The sequence below is a fragment of the Mesitornis unicolor genome, unplaced genomic scaffold (genome assembly GCF_000695765.1).
Source record: "Mesitornis unicolor isolate BGI_N332 unplaced genomic scaffold, ASM69576v1 scaffold13136, whole genome shotgun sequence".
Lineage (NCBI taxonomy): Eukaryota > Metazoa > Chordata > Aves > Mesitornithiformes > Mesitornithidae > Mesitornis > Mesitornis unicolor.
Window position 1 is genome coordinate 7,365 of NW_010191762.1, and position 26,799 is coordinate 34,163.

The 26,799-nt window shown below is 40.5% G+C and overlaps 1 protein-coding gene across 1 annotated transcript in view; it reads right to left on the bottom strand.

The window, feature by feature from the left end:
- Nucleotides 1–8,429: 8,429 nt before the first annotated feature.
- The window catches only part of WWC3 (WWC family member 3), a 63,394-nt gene continuing 45,024 nt past the window's right edge, over nt 8,430–26,799 (bottom strand). Inside the window, exons 13-22 of the mRNA XM_010186852.1 lie at nt 26,043–26,129; nt 23,469–23,661; nt 19,279–19,446; nt 18,470–18,621; nt 17,556–17,715; nt 14,042–14,206; nt 12,625–12,717; nt 11,362–11,589; nt 10,280–10,407; nt 8,430–9,008 (exon numbers count right to left, since the gene is read on the bottom strand). Coding sequence (XP_010185154.1) covers nt 8,942–9,008; nt 10,280–10,407; nt 11,362–11,589; nt 12,625–12,717; nt 14,042–14,206; nt 17,556–17,715; nt 18,470–18,621; nt 19,279–19,446; nt 23,469–23,661; nt 26,043–26,129 — 1,441 coding nt within the window. The 3' untranslated portion in view covers nt 8,430–8,941. The remainder of the gene's footprint in view (nt 9,009–10,279; nt 10,408–11,361; nt 11,590–12,624; nt 12,718–14,041; nt 14,207–17,555; nt 17,716–18,469; nt 18,622–19,278; nt 19,447–23,468; nt 23,662–26,042; nt 26,130–26,799) is intronic.

Consider the following 26,799-nt stretch of genomic DNA (forward strand, 5'->3'; position numbering starts at 1 on the left):
GGAGAACAGAGTTGCTCTGTCAGAAAGGAAATGCCCTTGTATACAGTTACTCCTAAAAAGCTCTCCCCTTATTAGGGTGTACAATGGCATTAAATGCACTTCTCACTGACAGCCTTTTAAAGCCTGTAGCTTGCAATAACGCTGATAAACCTGCAGTAGAAAAGCCATTAATCTGTTCTGCCGTGTCGCTTCTCATGATACGAGTGGAGGCAGTGAATCATTTTCATGCAGATGGAGAGTGATGTTTTTCTGTTCACATGGCATTGGTTTTTGTTGCTGCGTTTGATGCCGATGGGCTGCACACATACAAAGGAGTTACTTTGTGCTGCCAATGGAAAGCTCCCCCACCTGCAAGACAGGGAAACCTTTTCCTTTGGGGGTGATGTTTGAGAGCAAAGTGTTAAAAGTGTTTTAGGAATAGCAGCCTACCATAACCCTACCAGAGTTTCTCTTTCGGCCTTTAAGATAAACGATTTTGGTTCTGCTGGACTATAGATGAAGTCTGAGAAAGCCCACTACCTGGTGTGTATGCCTACACACACACAGACGAATTAGACTCCTACTCTACAACCTGATCCCACTTCACTAAATGCGAAAATCAGCACATGCAAACCCCTCTTGGGCATTCTGCAAGCTGCAGCCTGATAGCAAAAGCAAATGGGAAAAGAACTGGTACCTATGGGCACTACACTGCTGTCTGAGGGTCGTGCACCATCCCGAGCCAAGAGCAGGTCAGACCTGAGAGACTCACACGACACAACACTGACCACCACCTCACACAAGATGGCTCTGAACCACGGGTGAGGTGGGGGCTTTCCCCTGCCCAGCCACGATCCTGCTCTCTTTCCCCTCCAGCCCAACAAGCAACATCTGCACGATGAAGTGGGCAGATGGGAAGGACCCAACCCCAGAGGAAACTCTTCCTTCCAACACCATTCCCTCCTCCTCCTCCTCCAGTCCATGTTTAAAAGCCACCAGCCACTACCCTTGAGAAACCACTACCTTTGAGAAGGTGCCACTTCTCACTTCAGAAGGGGCTGAGCACCCGTGCAGCCACGTGTTAGAGCCAGGGCACAGCTCCCCAGTGCTGCCAGACAGAGCCCTCCAGGCTGGGGACTTTTCCAGTGGCACCCTCTTGTACTAAACCACTGTTGAAAGACTTAAATCCTTAATTTCTCAGTTGCATACAGTTAGGCTGGCATCTTGTTTTGCCAAGCCTTGGTGGGCCTGGTGAGCAAAAGCACAGCTTGAGTCAGACCCAGGGCTGGAGAGAATTGACCCTGCCTTGACTTCAGAGGGAATTAGGAAAACAAACCCAGTGCAGGTGCCACGAGGATGCACCCCCCACCACCACCACCTCATACAGTGGCAGGTTTGTATTTCTATTGCTTTTCAGCCTCAGTCTTGGGAGAAAAACCCCAGAGGTTCTGTTAGAGAAAAATAAAATTGAAATTGATTTTTCTTTTCAGTTTTGAAGAATCATTGTCCTTTTTTACTTCACTTCAATAATTCATTATATACTGGTTTTTTTTCCCCCTCCCTGATTTTCTGATCCTGACACTACTGCGTATCTGATCACTGGAAACCGGAACCCATCTTTCACCGAGATGTACAACCTACTTCAGCACAGGAGAGCCAAAATCTCCCCCACGAGAGACCCTAGGCCTGCCAAATTTTCGGATTTTTCCAATAGTGGGAAAGATTTATTTGAACAAAGAACAGGATTTTCCAGAATAAGAAAAACTTCCTGGGGACCAGGAGTGAAGAGTCACCTGACTCTGCCTGGTGAAGCTGCGGCTGAGTCATCCTCTGTTCTCTGGTAAAGGCACTGAATTATTTATCAGAAATCTTACCAAAAAAAGGTATAATTTTATTTCTCTGACTGGTATAAGCTCAAAAAATAATTTACCATCTTGCATTCTGACATTTGTATTAGAGTAATTTTTTTAAAGTACAAAAATACAAAAAAACCTTCTTAAGTATTAAAAAGCAATACAGAAAAACAACCACCACAGAAGGGTCCCTGTTTTTTCTCCACAAATGTATGTCCTCACATGTCTGTATAGAGTGCAGAATTAAACACCCACACCAGCAAAAGAAAACAGGCTCTGGACTTTTCTTATATAAATACCAACAGTCCAAAAAAGCAGTTTAGCCGGGATTTTTCAGCCTTTTGGTGATTGGCATTTTGTGTAAGCAGTAAAAATCTGCTTGTCGCCTCGTCTGCTCTTTCTGGAAGAGAATTCTTCATGCTTATATTGGCCGACAAGCGAAGCCTACCTTACGGTACAGCCAATTAAGCAGGAAACCTGCCGGACTAGGTACTTTCAAACCACGTCAGCAAAAATCAGCAAAAAAGGAAAAGCCTCTTTCCCCAAATACATCTACTAACCCCCTAAGCAAGTTAATCCTCATTCCTTTATAAGCTCAGACACATCCATTCGTACCGCAACAACTTCCTTTAGGCATCCAGGGGGGAAAAAAGCAGGGAAGGCAAGCGAAACGGTATCGCCGCTCTCTCCCCGCAGGATGGGATGGCTATGGCTGCTCATGTAAACGCAGAATTCAGCAGGCACCCGAAGGGGCCATGGCAAAACGCGGGGACAAAGCCCCTTCATCAGCTTGAAAGCTCCATCTGGCAGCGTTTCTACGAGAGATGCCAGCCGGAAGATCCGCGCAGAGCCAGAAAGCAGCCTCTGCACCTGCAACCCCGCTGCTTGCAGGGAAACTGTGCCGCTTTTATTTCCCAGCAGAAACTCTGCCCGACGGAGCCGGAGCTCCAGGACGGCACCACGAGAGCCGCGGGCAAACGAATTTTTCCAAGAATTTTACGTCGCTTACCTGCGATGCAACATCATTTAGGCCAGTCCCAAAGATCGTAAGAGCATCCTCCGCGGGGTGGTATGGCTGCAGAGGCAGTGATGTCATGGGGAGGAAGCAGTGGCAATCATGTGACTGCATCCTCCGTCTATAGCATATCTGCTAGGAGACCGACCGCTCCGTAATCCCGCAGGATTAAACTGCAAGCTGCTTTGCCCTGCCCTGCCCTGCCCTGCCTATTCGGGCACTGCAAGAACACGTGCGGCTTTTTCTGCCCACGTTCGTGTCCCCCATCCCCAACCTGAGCCAATTATTTTTTAAAAGGGTTTGTGAATTTTTATTATTTTTTTTTGCAACAGCAATAACGATCACATTTTCCAAGGGGAGGAAAAAAGCATAGCAAGTATGCTGCAAACCGAGAAGTATTTCTGTTGACTCTGCAGCAACGCCCAGGTGTCACATTTTCTTTCATCTCCGTGAAATACGCAACCGCAGCAGCTTGGAAATGAGACAAACCACAATTTCACCATCCCTTGCATTTTTCCTTCTTCTGGTGCTCTATTTCAAGCTCATCTAGACTGGCTTCCCTCCATCTCCTGTGTCATATTCAAGCTCTGCACGCTCACCTCAAAGGTTTTGTCTCTGCTACCTTCATTTCTTCATTCTCCCCTCCACCCGTCCACCCATCACTCCACTTGCAGCCTTCTGCCTTTTCTTCAGTGCAACTGTCACTGCTTTAAAGATCCTCTCCTACACGCCAGCCTACTTTTCCTTTTCGGAACTTCTGCTTCAGTTTTCCAATCAAATATTTAAAAACTTGAACATCCTGAAATGTTTGATCTAAAAAAAAAAATTAAAAAGGCAAAACTACAAACAATTACCTTGATTTCCACATTTAGTGATTTAGTGAACTATTACATCTCAAAACCGTATTTTGGGAGGATTTTGGAGGGAGTTTGGTTTTGTTTTTTTTATTGTTTTGCGGTTTGTTGGTTCATTTTTTTTAATAGTTTTGTTATGCTCCACAATGTATTTGAGTTCGACAACAAAACAGTTTCAAAAGTTCTGATTGTAGAAATTTTGCACAAGCCCCCAGGATCCCGTGTGGCAAGGCAGAGCCTGTAACTGTTCTTTGTGAAGATTGTGTATGCGTTCGTGCACGTGCAGCGAATTTTATTTCAAGACACTCACTTTTCTGCTCATTTTCCCATATCTGAATGTTGGGCAGACTGCTTTTTACCCTTAAGGGTATCCAGGGATGTGCTCTGTATTACCAAGCAGACATGACAGCTTGGTAGAGGGAGATCTTGCAGAAGCACCCATGAAAATACCCACAGGTGACTGAAGGTGCGCGTGTGACTCCCACTCATGTCAAAGGCGAGGGGATGCGGATCTGGAAGACTTTCGTGGCCCCGTGTGTCTGAGCAGGTATTCATGGATGCGTTAAGCAGACGGTCCGGCCCAGCAAAGCAAAGCAGTTGATGCAGGGTACACAAACCCCTTTTTCAGAACAGCAACACAGCTCCTCCAAATCTTGTCTATAAGCTGAAGAAAGTTCCTGTACTCCCTATTTCTGATATGAACTCCCTGTGCAGATGCCACGGATTTGGGGTTTTATTATGAAATTTGAACACTTAGCTTGCTTCACCTGAAGTCCACTCGCACCCTTCTGGAGCGAGAAGCTTGCATTTAGAGAAGAGATCTGATTATTTCCTTCACTGCAGATCACCGCTCCCCATCACTCACAGCTCAGTAACAGCCCCAGGCCTACTATAACCATGTCAACACAGTGTGGAAAAGTGATATAAATCCCAACTTCCTGCCAGTGTCTGCTCTTTGCACCTATTAAAATCAGAATTAATAGGCCAATTGAATTCGGTGGAGGAAGTTAAACAAACACTGAGCATTTCATTTACTTTCAATTTTTTTGCTATTTGCCTTAATCAGTTTATGCGAGGGAAATACGGAAAACAGCAAGCAGCATTTAGTTGGTCAGACACAAACATCCGTACCTGGGAACTGCCGGGCCACAGGACGCACTGTAACACAGACACCGTGCCCTAGACACAACACAGTAATTTTGGGCAATAGCCAAATGAGTGCGAGGGTCTCAATCCCCCATTGTTTTCCTGGACAGACTTTCCTAAATTCACTTCCTAATTTTCCCTTGTCTGTTAACCATGTCTGAACTCACTGAATCTCCTGCTGAATGCGTATTTTCAGTTGGATGGTCTAACTGCAAACGAACTGAAAGGACAGAATATCTAATTCTCTATAGAAAATGTGATTCTATAACCTAGGTATGTATGTTCAAATTTAAGAGATTATTTGAAATCATAAGAAACTAGAAACTGCTCCTAAGAAGCTTTTAACTCCAAGAATAATGAGATTTTCCATAGTGCAAGCACATCCGTTAACTGAGATTTACAGATTCCAAAAACAAATAGACTTTACTCTTTGGTATTTTCTTCCAATGGTCTCAGGAAAAGGAAAACACTCTTCACATGATGTCCTGGAAAAGATCGTTCTTGCTTTTGCTAGCCTGCAGTTTCTCAAGTCTCTCTCTACATACATTTTTACTCCTCTCAAAGACGTATGACTCCATAGTTTAAAAGGAGACTGGAGTCAAAACAAGCTGGAAAGTGCCCTCTTCCCTAAAACTTCAAACTTCACTTTTACACTCGCTGAAAACAAAATACATATTTTACTTAATTTTTTAAAAAAATAAATTGCTCTTTGTATACAGCACTTACCTTTAAGTCTTGCAAAGTGCTTACAAGAACTGCAGCAAGAAATATATGTAAGACTTCATTCTTATAACAGAAAACCCGTACCAACGTACCCATTACAGCTTTTGTTGTTGATCCCGGTGGTAGTGACAGGGACGGCTGCTATTCCAAGTGACTATTTCTGGCAGGGCGTGCAAAAATAACCTCAGCTCTCTCACACCCGTAACGCCTCACAAATACTGCACAGGGACAGGAGTCGGATGTCAGCGCTGCGTTGCGATGCTGCCTGCGCTCCTGCAGCTCAGGGCTGCAGAGAGAAACCGAGGAATGGCCCTTCTGTAAAATCATGCAGGTTTAACATGTCCTTTAGTGAAAGCTGCAGTAAAGTTCAGCCTAAAACAAGTCAACCAGTGCTCTTTTGAGTGGCTGCCACCTTGGAATTAGTCATAGGATGTTACAGTAATGTCAACTGACTTCCAATACAAATCTACAAAGCACAAACTTCTGTTAGGAAAAAAAAAAGGCAGTTCAACGTGTCATAAGTGGGGCTACCCGTGAATTCTGGGAATATGCAACTATGAGCCTCTGATACAGCTGTCAGCTTATCGTGAGCAGTAAGAATGTGGAAGAATACACCTGCCATTTCTTACATGCTGCATCTTCAGCGTAACCTCTCTAGGATCTCTGATTTGACAGATTTCCTCTCTTACTTTTATCTGAAAATTCATGACATTCACCAAAATGACAGTGTTATTCAAAATACAAAATTTCTTTATGAAAGCATCACGAATGTGGCAAGCAGAAATAATTCAAAAAATGCCTTGTGTTTTCACAGATAACAAAACTCTGTTTTCTGTTTATGGCAAATTATTTTATTTTTGTAGAAGAAATACTTTCAAATAATACAAAAATGACACAATCATACAGAGCTGTGACAAAAACAAGAGAGATGAATACTGAACATGATAACTCCTGAGCACACACACCAAGACAGAGCTCATTACAGCAGTCAGAGCCACAGACCCACACGACGCGCTGGCGACATCTCACAGCGCTCACCATTTCAAAACACCAATTGAACCCCCCGATGGAGAGGCCACCAGACACCGTCCCTTCACTACACAGTCACAGAACAAGTTTAGGGTGGAAAGGAGGTCCCTACCCCAACTCCTGCTCAAAGCCGGCCTAATGCAACCAGGATGCTCCACGGCTGTGTCCAATCAAGCCCTCAACCCCTCCATGGACAAACAGCTCTACCTCTGTGGGCAGCCTCTTCCCGTATCTGAACCCCCTCATGGGAACACGGTGTTGTCTCTTCTTAGCACACAGCAAGTGCTTCTGGTGTCACTGCATGGTAATTTTTGATAAGCTTTTGATAAACACTACTATGTGAGGGCCTCCACTGAAAAGGCGATGTGAAATTCTGGCTAACTGGTCTTTCCGCGTAATGAGCACTGAAAAGCTTGCTGGCCCTAGACTTTTACCCAAACACTGAAAATGCTTTACATGATTTGGTTTTTATCGGCATAGTTTCCGAATGTGTCTAGTTGCGCCCAAGAAACCCAATATACACCCAGCGAAGCTTGCTGGCAAAAACAGACTTCAGGATGGTTAGCAGGATAAATACTAAATATACTTTAATTTCACATATAATGCTATACAATTGTATAATCATATCACCTTATGCCTGTAATGATTATAGGCCGTATCAGGAAAGAGGGAATACTACCTTAAAATTAAATGACCGTGTTAGTCATCCTCACTGATTAATGATTTAGGTTTACAATCTTTTTTTCCCCATTAATTTTTGCCTCAGTTTGGACAGTAAAAGCCATTTAGTTTCATGTTCAGGTTTGCCTGATCTTTGACAAGGTAACAGCATATAAGCTCCTGAAACTCACAAAAAACACTTACTTTACTTCAAAAATGTTTGCAAATATTCTGATTGGTTCTGATAAGTCCATTTAGTTTTTAGCTGTTGTTTTGATTTCCTGACATACAAAAATCTGGAGCCAATTTGACCTTTAACTAAGAGACAGCATGATCTTCCTTCTAGGTGATTCCAGCAATTTGCAAAGTCAGTCTTGCGTTGGGCACCTCTCTTTGTAGGTAATGTATAATTAGAAAGATATGAGAAACTCTATTATAGTAGCTTAGTAAAGAAGTATTTTTACATACTTGCAGGATGCAAGGACACAAAACTGGCATTCTCGGGAATTTAGGGTGACAGTCTTTCATTAAAACAAACGGTCACAAGTGAAAGTATTTCTTACCCGATTTTAGCTGGTCCAACTAGCAATTAGGTGAGCTGTACCTTCCAGAATTACACACCTTGCTCCTGGGAAGTGTCACTGTTCAGCAGAGCTTGCCTGCAGTGATGATCTCAGAGCACAGCCTTGAGAATGAGCATCTGTTTAAGCACCCTTACTTAAGGCAGCTGCTTTCCGAAATCAGCACATGTGTAGTTATGATGTACTTACGTACGTATGATCCTGAACCAGACCAGAATCTTTAGAACTGTAGAAATTACTACAATATTCCTCTAGCAGTCTTTCCACACAGCTAGCTCACATTGCTCTTAACTCCCTTTTCATTGAACAGCAAAACAAAGACCTGTCACCCTTTTCCTTCCTCCGTTTAAACTGAGAATCTAGTTAAGAATATAAAGATACTTTAGACACAACTGAAGTGAAAACAATCTATTAGTGCACAGTAAGAACATGCAAATGAATTCTGCAGTGCTTAACGTAACTTCTAATCGGTGTTAAACACATTGCAGGTGATAATATTTTGCTATAACGCAGACAGTGCTAAGGGATACAATGTACATAATAAGCTACAGATAATAAAGCTGAAAAAAAAGTGACAATTTGAGAACACAGTATTTTCATTTCAGGTATCAGAAACAAAACCAGCTCAATGGTTCCATTCTACTGCATGACAAATACTGAAGAACAAAATTTCAGTCTTAAAATACATCTTAAAGTAGGTATTTTCCTTCAAGGAAAAAAGGCACTATAAATAAATTACACTACAGTGAATTTGCCTGAACTCACTTTGTTTCTGTCTTCCAGCCTTTAAGTCAAATAAAACAGCATAAAAACTGTACACGCTCTTAACAGGATACTCGATCTTTTATAAAATAAGTTGTCTTCAGAGATGTCAGTTTCACAACAAGGAAAAACCAAGCCTTGTTGCAGTCGCTATTATAAAATATATATGTATATATATTTATATATATGTTTTTGTTTACTTTTACTTTTTTTACTTTTTTATTTTTTACAAAACGTGTATATTAGCTTTTGCACATTTTTTTTTTTAAGAAACTTGGCTAATCTAGTAACTTCATTAAAATAAAAGCGATAAATACTTCATGTTTACAATGCAACATGTCATACGTCGTCAGCTGGCAGAGGAGGTATGTTAATCCTTGGTCTTGTGAAAAAAGCTATCTTCTCTCTGTGATCAAAACAAGACAAAAAGGAAGTCAATCAAATATACGCCTACCTTTTTTTTTTCCCCAGAAACATGGTTTCTTTACTCTGGTTAATGGTCAGTATTTGCTACTCACGTACTGAACTGATGGTTTATTTGAGTACAAGAAAATTACAAAAACTATTAAACCTCACTGTATGCTTTTGGCAACATTCCACTGAACACAATTATTATTTTTGAAAATTTAGGTGGACATGTTCTAAAACTCACTGAACATCAGTCATAGTTGACTTTATGTAAAAAGTTTCCACAGGACAAGCCCTGCATAAGCCCTTCTGTAATGCTAAGTGCACCCTTCTACATTTTGCAATAATGCCTACAAAAAAGGGGGGGAAAGATGGCAGAGTCAACCTTTTGTTTCTTTTTTTTAGCAAACGGTATGTGCTGTAAAGTAAGTGTTATAAGGAATGAATGTGTGAATAAAAAGGACAAGAATATAAACAAGGAAGACAGCTTCGGCTTCATTTTTTACATCTCATTTCATTCAATTCTCCAGATGTTTTTATATCTCAGTAGACAAAGCATAAAACCCCCTCTCATTACCAGAAACACAAGATGTAGAAACAACCTACAATATCTATTCTTCTTGCTTCCTGCCCACCTTTGTGAGAAAGGCCTTCCAATACAAGTAAAAAAAAAACCCAAAACATTAAAAGACAGACAGCTTTTCTATTTCACTTAAGCATTCCCTGCAAAAAAGGTCTAAAAATCTTAACACTGGATGAAACAGTATAATGTAACACTGCAGCTGAGCTGCCCTCCACATCTATGCTGCACTAACATTTTCTTACTCTTGCTTTCCTAATACAAATTATAAAAATTTGAATGCTGAAGTAATAAATTCCTCTGAGATGCACACTGTTTATCAATGCCACTTATACAAAAAATAAACTGCCACCAAAAAAATAAGTAAAGCTAAGTGAGGACACATACCACATGAACACAGATGAAACAGGAAAAATAGTCCAAAGAAAAGGCTTCTTGAGAGAAAGCTGGAATATTATTGAGTCATTTTCAAGGAGAGAGTGTTACCAGTAATGTACATGTATTACACTAAACATACTATTTAGACCCACACGAGACTTAATAGTGGCTATGCTAAGTTCAAAGAATCACCTAAGCTATATTTGTACTTCAAGACAGAAGACACACAGAATTTAAGCTAAATGCTTCAGAGAGCTTTAACTTCTCTAATGAACTGCTGCTGTGCTATTTCAGAACCCATTACCACTTACCTAAAAGTCTGCACCTGAATAGGCTCCTTCTGGTTTTGCCCACGCAACTGGTATATTTCTTTTGATGCTTTCTTTAGCATCTTTTCAGCTGCTTGCTCTTGGTGATGTTCAAATTTGGTCTGTCTGGTCTGAAAATGAGAATATAATGCTTAAAATGGTCATGTGAAGAAAGAAAACACAAGAATACCCAGGTTAAAATAATGGACTTTTTTCCACTCATCACAGTAAAAGCACACAAGTACATTATCTGAAATAGCTGAACATCTAAGAACTGTAAATTCACAAGACTGACTGGATTGTTTCATTTCTTAATGCTCTTCAGACAGTTATGTATTAAATTAATGACATTTACTGCACTTAGATCTGTCAAACAAGACCTTAAAATAAATTCAGGCTCACTCTTTGTCTCAGATAATCCAATGGCAAGTGATTGTTGTGCAGTTTCTCACAGTTTTTGCCTATAATTTCATTCTCCAAGAAGAGAAAAAAAATCATATACTTAGGGAACATTTCACATACTTGTAAAAAATGAAATATTGAATCAGCAAAATTTCTTTCAAAAATCAGAAGTTAGGAAGTGAGACACTGATGAGACACTGGCACAAGTTGCCCAAGGAAGTTGTGGATGCCCCCTCCCTGGAAGTGTTCGAGGCCAGGCTGGACAGGGCTTTGAGCAACCTGGTCTGGTGGGAGGTGTCCCTGCCCATGGCAGGGGGTTGGACTGGATGAGCTTTAAGGTCCCTTCCAAACCAAACTGTTCTATGATTCTGTGAAATTATTAAAGTTCCAATAAGAAATATCTAAAACAAACCAACCAACCAAAACCAAAACAAAAAACCCAAACAAAACCAAAAAGTGCCATTGGCAAATGGTGCTATTCTCCAGTAATGGTCTTCAAATAAATACAGAGTTTGGTAATAGCCAATGCAATCCTTTTTATAGTGCTAACTTCATGAATTTAGAAGTGACACTCATTGTTTGAAGTTCTGTAAAAACAGCTGTTTACACATCTTGTCACAATCAAGAAATTTTGAAACCAGAAGTTTCTGAACACGACAAGTCCTTGTCTCGTGTTACCATACCTGCCTCTCTGCTTCCTTCAGCAAGTTTCGGAATCGCTCATCCCGAAGGACCCAGTGGGGTAGATCTGTCTGCCCTCTGAGTTGGGCATCTTCCAGACGCTGTCTCAGCTCTCTTAAAACACATATCTCCTCGTTCAGCTGCCTCTGTCTAGTTCTGGATGCCTGGAGATCCAGCTCCAGGTCTAAGGACGTCCTTGCCATAAGCTCAGCCAAAGATGATCTGCAGGACTGCTGAGTTATTAGGATTCAAATAAAATGCACAATATATTACTCTCAACATCGCACACTGGCCTATTTTTTAGCTATATAAAGCATACATTTTCTGTACTTACTTTGCACACAGCTTTTCTTGAGACAAAGTTTTGGAGTGATTATTTTTATCCCACAGTGAAAGGCTAACTAGCTGTAGTGGGGGGTGGGTTCTGCACCATATATAATATTTTTCTATTAATACTTTTTACTGCTTTCTTTTTCAGTCTCCTTTTGGCTTACAAATATTTAACTAATTTAGTTCATGGACTAAACTTTCATATTATGACGACAATAAAAGGGATGCAATATGAAAACTTATAACTGTGTCAGGATGTTAGGAAATAATATACTGAGTAAGATTCCCTTTAAAGGGCGTTATTCAATACTGGTTTTAAGATCCATTCTGAATCAAAATGGGAGGCGTGGATGCCTACTCACCTACATCAACAATAAATTATCTTCTGCTAAACCATATGCCATTTATACACAAGGCATTAATGCCTTACCTGCCCTTCTCTGCCCACTTTTCTGCAGGGTGGCATGAGGGAGAAAGGAGAGCTTAACCTATTCATTCCTGAATACTTGGGCTTCAAATACTGCAGTTTGCTAGGCTGCATAGAAGGAGAGCTGGATGTTCTACTGTCGCATTCACACACACTTCTCTGGGCCTCCCTGTATCATAAACTAGACCTTAAAGATTTTTAAAAGTCCATATCCAAATCAATACAAATTCAGTCCTCATAAACTCTTTTTTGTCTGCCATGCCATTTTTTTCTCCTCACAACTATATTTCACTTCTCTATATCTGCCTTTTAGATTAAGAAACCCAAACCACATCCAAAACATGCACACACACTGCCCTACACCCCACTCCCTGCCAAATACATTACAGAAGCCTCATAAATTTCCTAAAAACATCAGAATGTACCTGTAGACATCTAAAGCTCAGGTATAAAAGCACTAGCGTTCCAGCAACTTAGTGAAAAGCAAAACCCAGTTTCCTAGGTGTACCTGCTTATACCGTAGAGTGCGCCTCTCCAATGTGTTCCGGACAAAAGGGGACTTCCTCGGCAGAGTTGAACTGTCACTGTCACTGCGATACAGCTGATGAGAAAGGAGATCGAAAATACAGGTTACTTACGAGGTCATCTACATTAAGAACTCTGGATGAATTTTTTTTTTTTTGCTTTTGCGATTTATTTTTAAAAGTGCCCTAAAACTGCCCTGTTTTAAGCAACTGATTTTTTTCAGCTTTAGTTATTTATAAAAGTTTATATATAGTAGTGCTCATACAGTACAGTTTGAACAATTCAAGGAAACTTCAAAATCATCAGCTTTTTTACAGCTAAGTTTCACCAAGCATTCTACTAAATATCCAAGGCAATGTAACAAAAACGGGAGAAAGGGGAGTTAAAGGCAATAATATTTCTTCCTGAAGCATTTACTGTCATGGGCACAAACAATACAGCCTTCCACCTTCCCCCTCCCCTCTCTGATTTTAAGTAAATGCAGATTAAGTGAGGGTGTTTAGCAATCTTTTTCTTTTCACACTCTTTGTTCTGGTGCGTGAGGGTGTTTTACTCACATTCCCTATACCATAAAACAGATACGGAATCCAGAAATCAAACTGAAGAATTTGAAGTTGTCCACAGATGCACTATGTGCAGAGTAAATGAGAGCAAAAATCAGAAGATCTTTGGTTTAGAAAAAAGCATGTAAGTTAAAATCATTACTGCATTTTCAAACTCAAGCTCTCAGAAGCTTAAGAAAGAATATAATTACAGCTATGGGCATTCCACCAATACTGCAAAATCAAGACCCATGTATTGATCAGCAATACAGCAAGCAAATTGCTTCTAAGGCTTTTGCTACTGAAAATAGCAGCCACCTAACATCAGCTTGAAAACTCTTGTGCCGATGATCCTCGGTCACTTGCACCAGAGCACCCAGGAACCCTAGGTCCCACTGTAACAGCCATCCTATGACTGATTTTCGTGACAGCAACCACAGTCGTAGGAATATTTACGCAATAACCCTAAGATTGTGCATTCAGTTCTCTTTCCCAAATTTTTAGGTACCTGAAAGCTAAACATGGCTTCTAAGCTAACTGTTTATATCCCTCATTAGACAGCACTGTATCTCTGTGAAATCAATCACCCTAGCCTAACATCTAAGGTTGCCAGGGAAAAGAGCTTAATATCTAGTTTGTCATAGACTTTAAGTGAAATAAATTCAGGTTTAAACTCTTAAAAAGAACCAGGACCTCTTCCCCACTGCAATGTTTGAATTCACTGAAAGATTATTCATTAGTATTAAAAGTAGTACATGTTTCTTATAAATGCAACAAGTCCTAAAAAGTAATTATCAAACACGTACAAAATACTTGTTTGGAGGCCATTTCCCCCCCTTCTTTTTAGGCCTTACTCACTCTGCAAACATATTGACTTCGTGCTCCAGGCGAGAAGGTCTGGGAACGAACAATAGTGCTGCTGCGAACAAAGGCAGAGCCCCGTGGCCTGCGGCCTGTTCTCTCTTTCGGAAGAATAGCAACTTCTTCAGGAAACAGATCCTCAGTGTTTGTTTCCTTATCCACCTAAAGTTTCAATGAAGGAAAAAAAGTTATTTTTTCCTTATTTTCTCTCACCAAAAACAATCAGATATTTCAACAATATCAAAAGTAAGCAATCTGCTCTACTACTTTGGTTCAAGTTCTAATGAGCACTGAGGACAGCAGATGATTCACCTCATTTTTAAAAAAGTTTTAAAATGAGGTTGTTCGAAACCAGCTCTGCTAGCAACTGATGAGGTACACCTGTCTCAAAGGGGGAAATGGATCCTGGGACAAGAGCTAGCAGGGCTCATAGAAAGAGCTTTAAACTAGATTTGAAGGGGGAGGAGGATACAACCAGACTCACTAGATATAAGCCTGGGGGAGAAGTGTTGACATTTGTGGGATGGTGCGCTAGTGAGATTCTTCAGTTTGCTGTCTCAGTGGAGGTAGGGGATAGAGATCCACACAGCAAGAAAGACACAAGGGTTACTGATGGGTTAGTAACCACATCCTGAGCTCCTGAGGATGGCCAGGTAGGAATTAGGATTTCACCCCGTGTAAAGGTGGCAGGGCCATGAGCCCAACCGAAGAGCATCTACACTAATGCACACAGCATGGGCAATAAACAGTTGGGAAACTGATACAGTTGCCACCACAGAAACGTGGTGGGACGATTCACATGACTGGAGTGCTGGAACAGATAGGCATCAGCTCTTCTGAAGGGTAAGGCAAGGTAGGAGAGGTGGTGGGACGTCCTTGTCTGTTAGGGAACGCTTTGACTGTCTAGAGCTTAATGACAGTGACAACAGGGTCAAGTGTTTGTGGATGAGAATCAAGGGGAAGGCCAACAAGGCAGATATCGTGGTGGGAATTTGTTACAGGCCACCCAGCCAGGATGAAAAGAGAGAAAATATTCCACAGGCAGCTGGGAGAAGCCTTGCGATCGCTTCCCCTTGTACTCGTGGGGGACTTCAACTTCCTGGATATCTGCTGGAAGTATAACACAGCAGAGAGGAACAGTTCTGGAGGTTCCTGGAGTGTGGAAGATAACTTCCTAACACAGCTGGTGAAGGAACCAACAAGGGAAGGTGCCCTGCTGGACCTGCTGTTTGCAAACAGAGAAGGTCTTCTGGGGGATGTGATGGTTGGAGGCTGTCTTGGGCATAGTGATCATGAAATGACAGAGTTTTCAATCCTTGGAGAGGCTAGGAGAGGGGCTAGCAGAACTGCCACTTTGGACTTCTGGCGGGCAGACTTCGGCATGCTTAGTGACTTGGTTGGCAGAATCCCCTGGGAGGCAGTTCTGAAAGGCAAAGGAGTCCAGGAAGGCTGGACACTCTTCAAGAAGAAACTCTTAAAGGCTCAAGAGCAGTGTCGAAAAACAAGCCGGCAAGGAAGAAGACCAGCCTGGCTAAACAGAGAGCTCTGGCTGGAGCTCAAAAAAAAAAGAAAGAAAAGAGGAGGGTTTATGATCTTTGTTACTCAGGAGGAGTACAGGGCTATCATGAGGTTGTGCAGGGAAAAAACTAGACGGACGAAAGCCCTGCTAGAACTTAAATCTGGCTACTGCTGTTAAAGACAATAAAAAGGGTTTCTGTAAATACATTAGCAACAAAAGGAGGACTAAGGAGAATCTCCATACTTTATTGGATGTGGGGAGAAACACAGCGATCAGGGATGAGGAAAAGGCTGAGGTGCTTAATGCCTTCTTTGCCTCAGTCCTTAGTAGGAAAACCAGTAGTACTCTGGGTACCTCTGGGTACCCAGTCCCCTGTGCAGGAAGACAGGGATGGGAAGCACAGTAAAGTCCCCATAATCCATGAAGAGGTGGTTAGTGAGCTGCTACACCACTTAGACATACACAAGTGTATGGGGCCAGATGGGATCCACCCCAGGGTCCTGAGGGAGCTGGCAGAAGTGCTCACAAAGCCACTTTCCATCATTTACCAACAGTCCTGGCAGACTGGGGAGGACCCAGTTGAGTGGAGGCTTGCAAATGTGACGCCCATCTACAAGAAGGGCTGGAAGGAAGACCCAGGGAACTACAGCACAAGACATATGAAGAATGGCTGAGGGAGCTGTGGTTGTTTAGTCTGGAGAAAAGACGACTGAGGGGGAGACCTTATCACTATCTACAGCTACCTGAAAGGAGGTTGCAAGGTGGGGGTCAGTCTCTTCTCCCTGACAGCTAGTGGAAACAGCCTCAAGTTGCACCAGGGGAGGTTTAGGTTGGATATCGGGAGGAATTTCTTTACTGAAGCGGCTGTCAAGCACTGAACAGGCTGCCCAGGAGGTGTTCAAGTCACCATCCCTGGAGGTATTCAAAAAATGCATAAATGTCGTGCTTAGGAACATGGTCCAGTGACAGACTTAGCAGGGCTGGATCGATGGTTGGACTCAATGAACTTAAAGGTCTTTTCCATGAAACCATTCTACGATTCTATGAAATTATAAGATTACCTTTCCGAAGCCTTTGCGAGAACCATAACAATTATGAGATGCAGTTAGAATGTGAATCATTGCTGCAGAGCACAAAGACTCCATTCAGCATTGGCAATTGGGTATTAACCAAGATACCACTTGACCTCCAGCCTCAACAGAAGAAAACAGAGTCACCTTTCAATAAGCAAGGTGACTCTGAAGCAAGCAACAAAAACACATGGAGAAAGCTAAATGAAGAGAAGAAACTCAACCAAAGGGAACTGAAAGACTGTTGAAGCAACGATACAAGAGCACTAAAACACTTGGAAACACAGAAAACATATGCTACTCTAGCAAAGCTTTAAGATAACTCACTCCTCAATAGGAGGTATGATCTTCCCTAAAGGCAACACAAACGGCTTATGATCCTCTACTTCAATGGAAGCGTGCTGATTTCAGCTTGTTCAGGATTATTTTCAATGTCTCACATCTTGAATACAAAAGATTTTGAACACATCAGTTTCAGCACAATTGTTCTGCAAATTTCAGCTGTATTTACTGTAACACTAAAAGAGCAATGCAAGTCTTAAAACATTAAGGTCCTTCACAATTCCTTCAAAAAGTCTTTTTTCTAAGAGCACTGGGATTTGATTGTCATCTTTTCCGTTAGAGTTTCAGGTCAACAAAGATACGAGTGCATGTTTACAGATCAGATAAAGGCCTTTTCATACAAAAATTTAATTCTGTCCAGAAATAACTAGCAAGCAAACAAAAAAATCCCAGCCCCAAAGGGGACATTTTTAACAACTCAAAAAGGGCCACCGCTGTCATCAAGGCAGTGCTCATACAGGGTTGGTAGTGTCATTTCTGATTCTTTTCTCTCCTGATCATTTTGGGCTCAAACTCAACAAAAGCAGCAGTAACACACTCTGTATGTGCCAGGCAGTGTGGCAGTGTCTTCTCTCATTACCTTTAGTGGTGGAGGCTGCATTTTTCCAGAACTGTACTGGCCTGCTTGAGCTGCAAACATGTGTCCAGCTAACGAATCCCCGCAAAATGGCTCTGGGTAAGGAGGACTAGTCTGGGTGCAATTACTGCATCCACTGTCAACAGATTCTGCTTGCCAACTCCTAAAGTCAGAACATCACAAGAACTTTGTAGGTATTAAAAAAAATAATGCAAGTATGCTTCACATCTTTATATTTCATTATCCAGGTCAGTTTGTCATTTTAGACTACTATTTCTCCAATAAAAATACAGACTTTTCAAAGGGAGCACATATCCTGCTTGCATTTCTGCAGATGCACAGACAAGCAAATACACTTCATGCTAAAAAAAAAAAGCAAAAAACAAAAACAAAAATCACCTTCCCCAACTTTCTTGAAGCATATGCTCTGGTCTTTACAGCAATACTAAGAAAATAACAACAACAAGAAAAATGCAACTCATGTAACAAACTAGGAGTATTATTAACAATCAAACAGCATTGAAATAAAGCCTGGAATGGTAAGGGCTGTGCTGCACGTTCACTCCTTAAGCATTGTAATGTGTATCTTTCTTTGACATTTTCTCCTGTTGCCAGAAATTTTTATTTATTTTCTTGTTAGTACAGTGCTGTTGCAAACCCATTACAGTTGCCTTCCTAGCAAAGTTTCTGTTTATTGTCTTCCCACTCCCCAAATTCCCAGTCCTCTAAACTCAGACAGGTATTCAAATAAGGTCCTGTTTGCACATCACCACATAACAGAAATTTACAGTTGTAACAGTAACAGGGAGCAGATCTCAGAATAAGGACCTGCTGTTTCTCCTGCTGTATTTCAGACTATATCCATAGTGTAAATACCACTCAGCTGTTTGGTGAGGTATTTAAACTACTATTTGTACCTTTCTGATACGGCTTCTGCTTGATCTTCCTTCCTTTCCATCTCCAGGATTTCCTCCTCTGTGTACTCCAGCTTCACCCTCTCTTCTGCCAGCTCTCTCTCAACTGCTTCCAGCTGGGCCGTGGTCCTTGCTAACAGGGCTGTCACTGCATCCTGAAAGGTAAACCAGACTTCAAATAAAACCATTTGAACAAGCCATTGTATTTAACGTATATTTTTCCAGAGAAGACAAAATAAAAACATAGCTATAGTAAGTTCCTTAAAAAACCAAACAAACCTCCCAAAACCCAACCTCAAAACATCCCTCCTGAATTTTAATGATCAAAAAGTGCATAATGTTCCATGAATGCAACTTCTCACAGAAGCCAGGCAGACTTTATCTCACAGTGGAGCATCATCCACCAAGTTAGGTCAGAAAAGACCTCTGGAGGTCACCTGGTCCGAAGTCCTGCCCAAAGCAAGGACAGCTTCACAGCCACGTCAGGCTGCTCAGGGCCCAGTAAGGGGCTGAAAAATCTCCAAGATGAGAATTGCACAACCTTTCTTGACAGCCTCTTGAAATGCAGTGGCAGAAGTTTTTAATGAGTTCTAGTTAGTGGGAATGGAAGTGTACACAGAGCACTGTTTCAAACATCTGTCCAGATGTGATCTAGATTTTAATTGTTCTCTTAAAATCCAGCTCTTGCCACAAAAGCTAAATTAAGGTATCACCTCCTGTGCACCTTGAAAACAAGCTGCACCTGAGATAAGACCACAACCATCCACCAGCAGGTCAAATAAAGTAAACAAATCCCTTTTTCAGAGCCATACTGTTTTAACTGTAGTTACATTTCCAGAAGACCGGGAAATACTTTCTTCACACTGTTTCTTGTTCTTTGCTCTCTGGAGGTCTGACCCAGTGAAGATCTGAACAGAATACCAGTGAAGCTGCATCTCACCAGAACTCTCTGCATCAGTCAGGTTTATCTGAGCAATGCCCTGTAAACAACAAAAAGCATCGATCACAGTAAGATAAACATACACTGCAGGATAGGCACATTCTCATTTAAAGAGTATTTTACTCACAATGTAAAAAACCCACTTTATTAAATACTAAGTGTCTAAAAAAAAGTGTCTAAAGTGTCTAAAAGCTAACAGTGTCTAAAAAAGAGACAGTTTTGTTCTGTTGTGTTACGATGTTTAACATACTGAATTTCTTGCCACTTGCCAGCTACCAGAAATGATCAGAGCAGATATTAAATTCTCTTTAAGTTAAAAATTTAAAATTTCTTTGACCGATGTAGATTGTTACAGCTGACAGCTCTTATAATTTTATTTAAAAACTCTCCCAGTTACGTATCTGATTTCTACATTTGCTTAAATTAATATTACTTTAACAGTATTACTTTACTCTGTTTGAGAAACCTATATTTTGAGATACCCTTCTGTTCTCCAGTCCTCAGAGGCACCTTCTAAAAGGGGAAAAAAAAGTCATGGAAAACAATTTAAGTTTTTTCTGGCTACTTATATTATAAGTTAGTCAAATGGGCCATAAAGACATTTTTCCACTTTCCAAGCCATCTTTACATCTCCCGGATTCAGATGAAAACAGGTTTAATGGAGGGTTTCTACTAAAAGTATTCCTAACTTTCATGTAGCCCTATTCCGTCAGACAGTGCTCATGCAAGAAATTTCTGAGTGGTGTTGACCTAACTGAAAAAGAGCAAAATCCACGTTTAGTTTTTTTCTTTAATCAGTTCACTAGCTGGACCTAGTGATGATTTTATATTAGCTAGCCTTTAATTACTGCTTTTGGCTTTATCTGGCTGTTTCAATGACCTGATCATTTCCATACTAATGGACCACATGCTAAGAATGTTTTCACTGGAAAAATCACATAAAAGTTGTTTTCAGCTCTCACAAAGAGCTGGATGCAATGATTCTAATTGTAAAGACAGTAGGAAATGTAAACAGAAACTGCGTTCACTTCTAAGCAGGTAAAGAAACAGTTAATTAGAAAATAATAACAAAAAAAAATCATTGTATTGTTTTTCCAAGATGAATGTTCCCGGGGCTCTGTTTAAACAGGTGTATAAAGGACAACGTAAAGGACAACAGAGAAAAGTCTGAGACTAACAAAAGAATATCAGGGTACAGCATGTTACTAAGATCATGTCGGTATATTGGATGTCACAAACAGAGATGGCTTTTCCTTTATATATAAAACAGAGATGTCTTCTAATTATCTACTTCTGACATAGTGAAAGAAATATGTGCCTAATACTCACACTCCTGCATTGGAAAATGTTTAAGATCTGCTGCGTTTGGTTTTAGGGGTAGAGAGGAAAAGCTGTTTTCCTGTCACCAGTACTGGAAAACACATATGTTGACTCTTGAGATGTCCGAAGCCGCCCTACACACCGCAGTTATTAAGGGGCTAAGGAGGCACGCCAAAGAAGCTGTTGCTACAAAGGGAATGACTAATTGGGTAGAAAATCACTATTGAACCCACTTAATCATTATCAGTAGTGAAAAGGCTAATTAATATTTCACTTCAACCACAAGATTTGGAGCTTGCTAAGAAGGAACCAAGGTGGGTCTGCTAGTGGCCTGCGCTAAAGCATTTGTTAACAACTTGGATGGCAGAATAGCAAAAGCATTTACGAATCTGCTGGTGATGTCAAACAGAGAGATTGTAAAATTTACAGTGAAAAGGATCAGAATTTAAAATTATGTTAAAAAACAGGACAGATGTTCTGAAATAACACGAAATGCAGAAAGACTAATGTTACACTCAAGAAAAAGAACCCAAATAAATTAAGACACAGGGAATAATTGGTTGGTCAAGGTTGTAAAAGATCAGAAACTGGGACTGAAACAGTAATACCATGTGATTGCAAGAAAGGCCATCGCATTACTTTGATGTTTTAACATAAGCTATACATGCTAATCATGGAAAATAACTCTCCTATCTCAACATTGATGAGGCCACCAGGGAAGAAATAAGCCAACTTAAGGAAGCACAGCTTCAGAAAGCTGCAGGAAAACAGAAAAAAAGACCTTTAAGAAAGGCAGGGCACACACGTACAAGGTTGAGGGAATGGAAAGACCATTCCACAAGTTTAGTAGATTTATTTCTCTGTGCAAGTGAAGTTTAGAACTATTTGTCAGAGGGTTTTTTTGCTTTTGTTTTTGTTTCCTATTTTTTGGGTTGGTTGGTTTGTTTGGTTTTGGTTTTTGATGTTGTTTTCTTTTCCCCATTCCCTGTATTTACAAATATTTGCTTAAGTTAGTATAAACTCCAGCCTGGCTTCTGCATTTAGGAAAGCATTAAACTGGCATCAGCTAATTGAAAAGAAAGCAGTCATCAAGAACTTCAGAACTGTATGTATGATTAAATAGATGGAAAAAATGGTAATATCAGTGAAAGAGATTGTGACAGACAATAATAGAGGCCATCACAGCAGTTCCAATGAGAGGTAGCAAATTATTTCTTAATTTGAGAAAATGCTTATTTTCATTTTACAGCAAAAGAAGGTGACAATCATAATGTTTAAATACATACTTCAATTAAGAAACCGTGGTATTGTTCCTCTTTTTTTGAGTGACACTGTTAAAGTATGTTACCAAATACTGTAACCAGAGATATTTCTGACAAAACTACACTAAGAGTATCAAAGAAAAAACTCCTACCAACATAACCTGAAGACCTATCAAGATGCACTTGTGTCAGTATAAAGATGCTATACACTGAAATAGCTATTTGGCTTCCTAGAGGAACAGGTTATACCAGTACAAAGCATTTTACACTAATATGTCCAGCCCATTCTTGCAATGCTTTCTCTTTCATTAGGTTGTAGTGCAATAATGACAAAACATCCTATTGCAGACAAGATCCTGGGTCTGCTTCCGTCAACATTAAGATCAGTGTTTATGTAAAACACAGCCTAGTTTTAAAGGTAGACAAACAAACATGCATTCTTGACTAGATTTGCTTGAATGGACACCTCTTTCCCATAATCCAGCATGACAGTGGGATGCTTCTACCTCTTAACGACTTTGACTAAATTTTCACTAACCCATCCAAACCCCTCACTGAAATGCCAGCCTATTGACTTCAAAATAGCCAGGACATCAGCCCCAAGGCAGATTTAAGTATATTTACATTAGACAGCAGCTAAATGAAGGTAACATTTAACAGGTCTAAAGTTAACACATATAACCTATTTGAACAACTGCTACATCAGATATCTCAAACAGTTTAAAGCAAAAGGTCAGTGTAACAGAAAGCTGCCTGGACCACTATTATCCTGCAACAAAGTTAAGACTGATATAATAGCAGTAATTTTCAACCACTGTTACATAGCAACAAAGGCTTTGTTATTTGTTGTCTTTTCTATTAGGAAGCTATTTTACTGACACTGCTTCACCATGCACACATTACACTGCCATGCAGAAACAGAAGTCTTGAGCACACTGTGGTCTAATAGCTGTCAAATGAAGTCTGCTGGGTAAAATAATTCTTACACAACACTTTCCCTCTTGCACCAAAATTTAGCAACAGCAGATTTTTCAACTTTCCCCAAAGCAGACATTTGTAAGAAATGCCTTAAATACATAAAAAATTTACTCCTTCTCTACTAAATCCCATAGCAGTGAATGTAAAACTTTTATCAATTTTCAACATACCTCTGCAATGTAACAGTAAATAACATTACAGATAAAAGTACTTTCAACACTGCTTAAAATGCTCCACTTCTCAACCTCTATTTTTGCTAATTATTTCCAAGACTTTATGTAACTTAAAATGCACATATTTCAACTTTTTAAAGTCCCACCATTTTTATTAACAGAACCATACTTATGTATGCAAACAGACAGACACATTAAGATACAACTCTATAAAGCGCCTCTCATGGAAAAATAAAGTCTTCACTTCCTTTCTTTAAATCTTAAAATCTGTTCCTGAAGTACCTTTAGTTTCCCATATCGCAGGGCTTTTACGGAGAAGGACCACTTACCAAGAGTTCTTCCTGTTGCTGATGGTCAACTGAACAGATATACAGCTGCAGTGATTTTAATTTCAAAACACTCAAATGCACGGGGATTCGGAAAACTTCATTAAATATTAACGGAGTTTGGAATTCCAGAGCTCTAGAGCAGTAAGTGGTTGGTGTGCCTGACTCAAGTGGTGGCAAATAGACTCTCACGTGACTGGGAAGAGCAAAACAGACAAATAGCACAATTCACACAAAGAAAGATAGTTTGCATTTCTCAAAATCAAGCTAAGCAAAAACATCAGTGTAACTTCTACATTAAGAATCTCCTTGCTACAGGAATTTACTTTGGACGCTTAACACAGAAAAACTGCAAAGCTGATTTGGAAACGCTGTCTTTTTCTACATAAAACTACTTTTTTTTAACTTGATGCTTACGCAGAGGCGCCAAGTGGCACTTGAGATGCCCTGAGGTACCCAAGGCATCTACACAGGGCTAGCAAATATGACACAGGATCTATGGGAGAACTACAGCCTTCCTGAGCAGCACCAGCTGGAGGCCAGGTGCTATGCTATGCTATTTCAAATGGAAACACATGCCTATGTTTAGGCAATTGAATTGCCCCATAAATGTCACTGATCCATTTCTTCCTTCTACCCACTAAGCATGCTTCCCTCTCCTCACCTCCCTTAAGAAACTCAGCACAAAAGGATGGCAAAAGATGCCTGCAATCATTGCATCCATCTGCCATCCTTAACAGCAAACTTAAATATGCAGTACCATCTCACTTGAGACTACAACCAAAAATCAAAATCCACAACCACTTCAATGTGACAGAAGGCAGCAGATCTACTTAGCAAAGCATTTCTTTGTTCTCTCTGTCCCGACTGCTTGTCCAGCCCCTGTAATATCCTATTTTTGCCATACCTTCCCTTGTACCAGTAAACAGCTTCATGCAACTCTAGTTGACTGCATGGCTGTGCGAAGTCTTAAGCCATCATCAGAGAGGGGTCGACACTGATAGGCAAATAAATGGCTAGAGGACAACTGGAAGAGCTCACTGTGGTGGAACTGCAGTGCTGGAGTGTGGAGCAGCCACCAGCTAAAGAGCTTTACATGCTGTAAAAAGGCAGCGATCCAATTCCTCTGCTCACTGGCTGCTGCAGGCGACCTCCTCCCCACTGCCCCCAGCAGCTGATTCAATGGACGCGTACAGTTGCATGAAGAAGTTCATCAAACTGGCTAAAAGGTTTTTCTGGTTTTGGTAAGATAAACTTCTTTTTTGACCAGTCAAACCAATTCATTTACCCTGCAGCACTGCAATTTTGTGATTGCAGCCCAAGTAGTTAAACTGAGAAGGCTGGGGAATAGAACTGCCTTCTTGAGAGTCACTTAGATGTCTGATTGCCTTGAGGACAATGTCCAACAAACCCTCTGGAGTCTTTCTGCTCCTTAGTGATTCGACTCTACTTTCTTCAGATGGCGCTTATTTCTCTTCTAATCACAAGACAACGTGGTTGAGTACTACTCAGTACTTATGTTTTTTTCCCTTGTGCCCTTGTGCTCAGATTGCAAACACAGCAGAAGACCAACACTGATGCACTGACCTATATGAAGAATTTCCACTAGAGGTTCGCAGGGTCAGCAAGACCCAACTCATTCAGTGAGATGTACATCAATTTAACGACTCCCATAGAATGGCTTACTTTACAACACAACAATGTTATCACGCCTCCATTTTCCGCAGTTCTCAACCAACCTCTCCCAGAGATAAAGATCAACAATTTTCATGGGTCAAATTTCTTTGCAATATGTTAAGATGCATATCACTAGATAACACTGCGTTTTACGGCAACATTGCCATTATTTAAGGAACCTTTATTAGAATAAACTAAGCAATGTTCTATATAAATGCAATATGGAATTTTAAAAAGTAGCACAGGCCACAAAAGGTTAAAAAATTCAATTGTTTGTATTGATTCCCAGCTTGTATTTGTGCTAAAATAGGTGTTTCACAGATATTCAAGGAGAGCTATAATGGCCACAAGAATCCTGCAGATGTGCTGGTTGGTTTTTTTTGTTATTACTGTTGTTTGTGTGTTTTGGTTGTTGTGTCTTGGGTTTTGTTTGTTTGGTTTTTAAGATAACGGGTAGGGTATCTCTCTTACTTATCAATACAGATGTGACCATAGGAATCTGAGAAAATTACACTAAGCTTATTCTGGGATACAGAGAAGCTGTACAGGAAATAATATTTCTGGAATACTGCAAATAATGTAGATGGCTTTTTGGCCACAAGACATGGGGTGATGGAAGCATGACTTTGATGGTTTTGAACAGATTTTCATATACATAATTAACAAGTAAGAACATGGGTCATTACAGACTACACTTGTTACCTGAGTCTTATGATAGAGGTTCTATAAAAGGGACATTTTGTATCCATAAAATTGATCCTCTGCCCGTGTAAGCTAAGACATGCATACCATCTTCTCTAGAAACGGCTTAGCTTTGCATGAAAGCAAACAAATCTATGGTATTTACAACTGTGGCACAAAACAAGCAGTTGCCAGACTTTGGGTGAAATTTATGCTTACATTTTGCAGTTTTCTTTAACAACTAGACTAGTGAAGTTCTTCAGCTGCAATACGTGGACTAACAGACATTCGCTTCCACTGTCGTGCCTGGAAAATAAGTTACCTGTCTTAGTCACCAAGCATCAATATTTTACTGAAGAGAGAGAGATGAAAGACTACAGATATAAAGAATGTAAAAGCGCTTTTTGCTGTCAAACCAATCTCTTGCACAAATCAGTCTGAATCAAAAGCAATTACAGATATCACACACTAGTAATAGAACATCATTAGTAAAATTAGCTACGGTAACAAAGTTATCAGAACTAAAAAAATGAAACAGTATTCCTTACTGTGACTCTTGATAACAAACAGGTTTTATAAAATACATTCCTTGGTTTAAACTTATACTATATGCATGTGTGTGTGTGTGTGTGTGTGTGTGTACATGTCATCCAACATATCAGTTACATCAGAAAAATCAGTCTGCATTATTTTCATGGGTAAACAAAAATAAACGAAAAATGCTACTCTTTCACATCAGCATGAACTGTGAAATGGAACTAACAAACCTGGTTGAGATTTGAAAACTCACAGGCTTGGAAATTGATTTTTCGAGGGGTAGAGACAATTCTGGAGGGCTGTCTAAGATAGGACATCCTGCATTGCTATAATCTCCCCTTCCCCAGCTACTCCCATGACTACCAATAGCATGCCCTAAGCACAGGATTTCAAAGCTGTATTTGGGAACTGCATTTGTATTTGTGTCTTTTCACCTGTG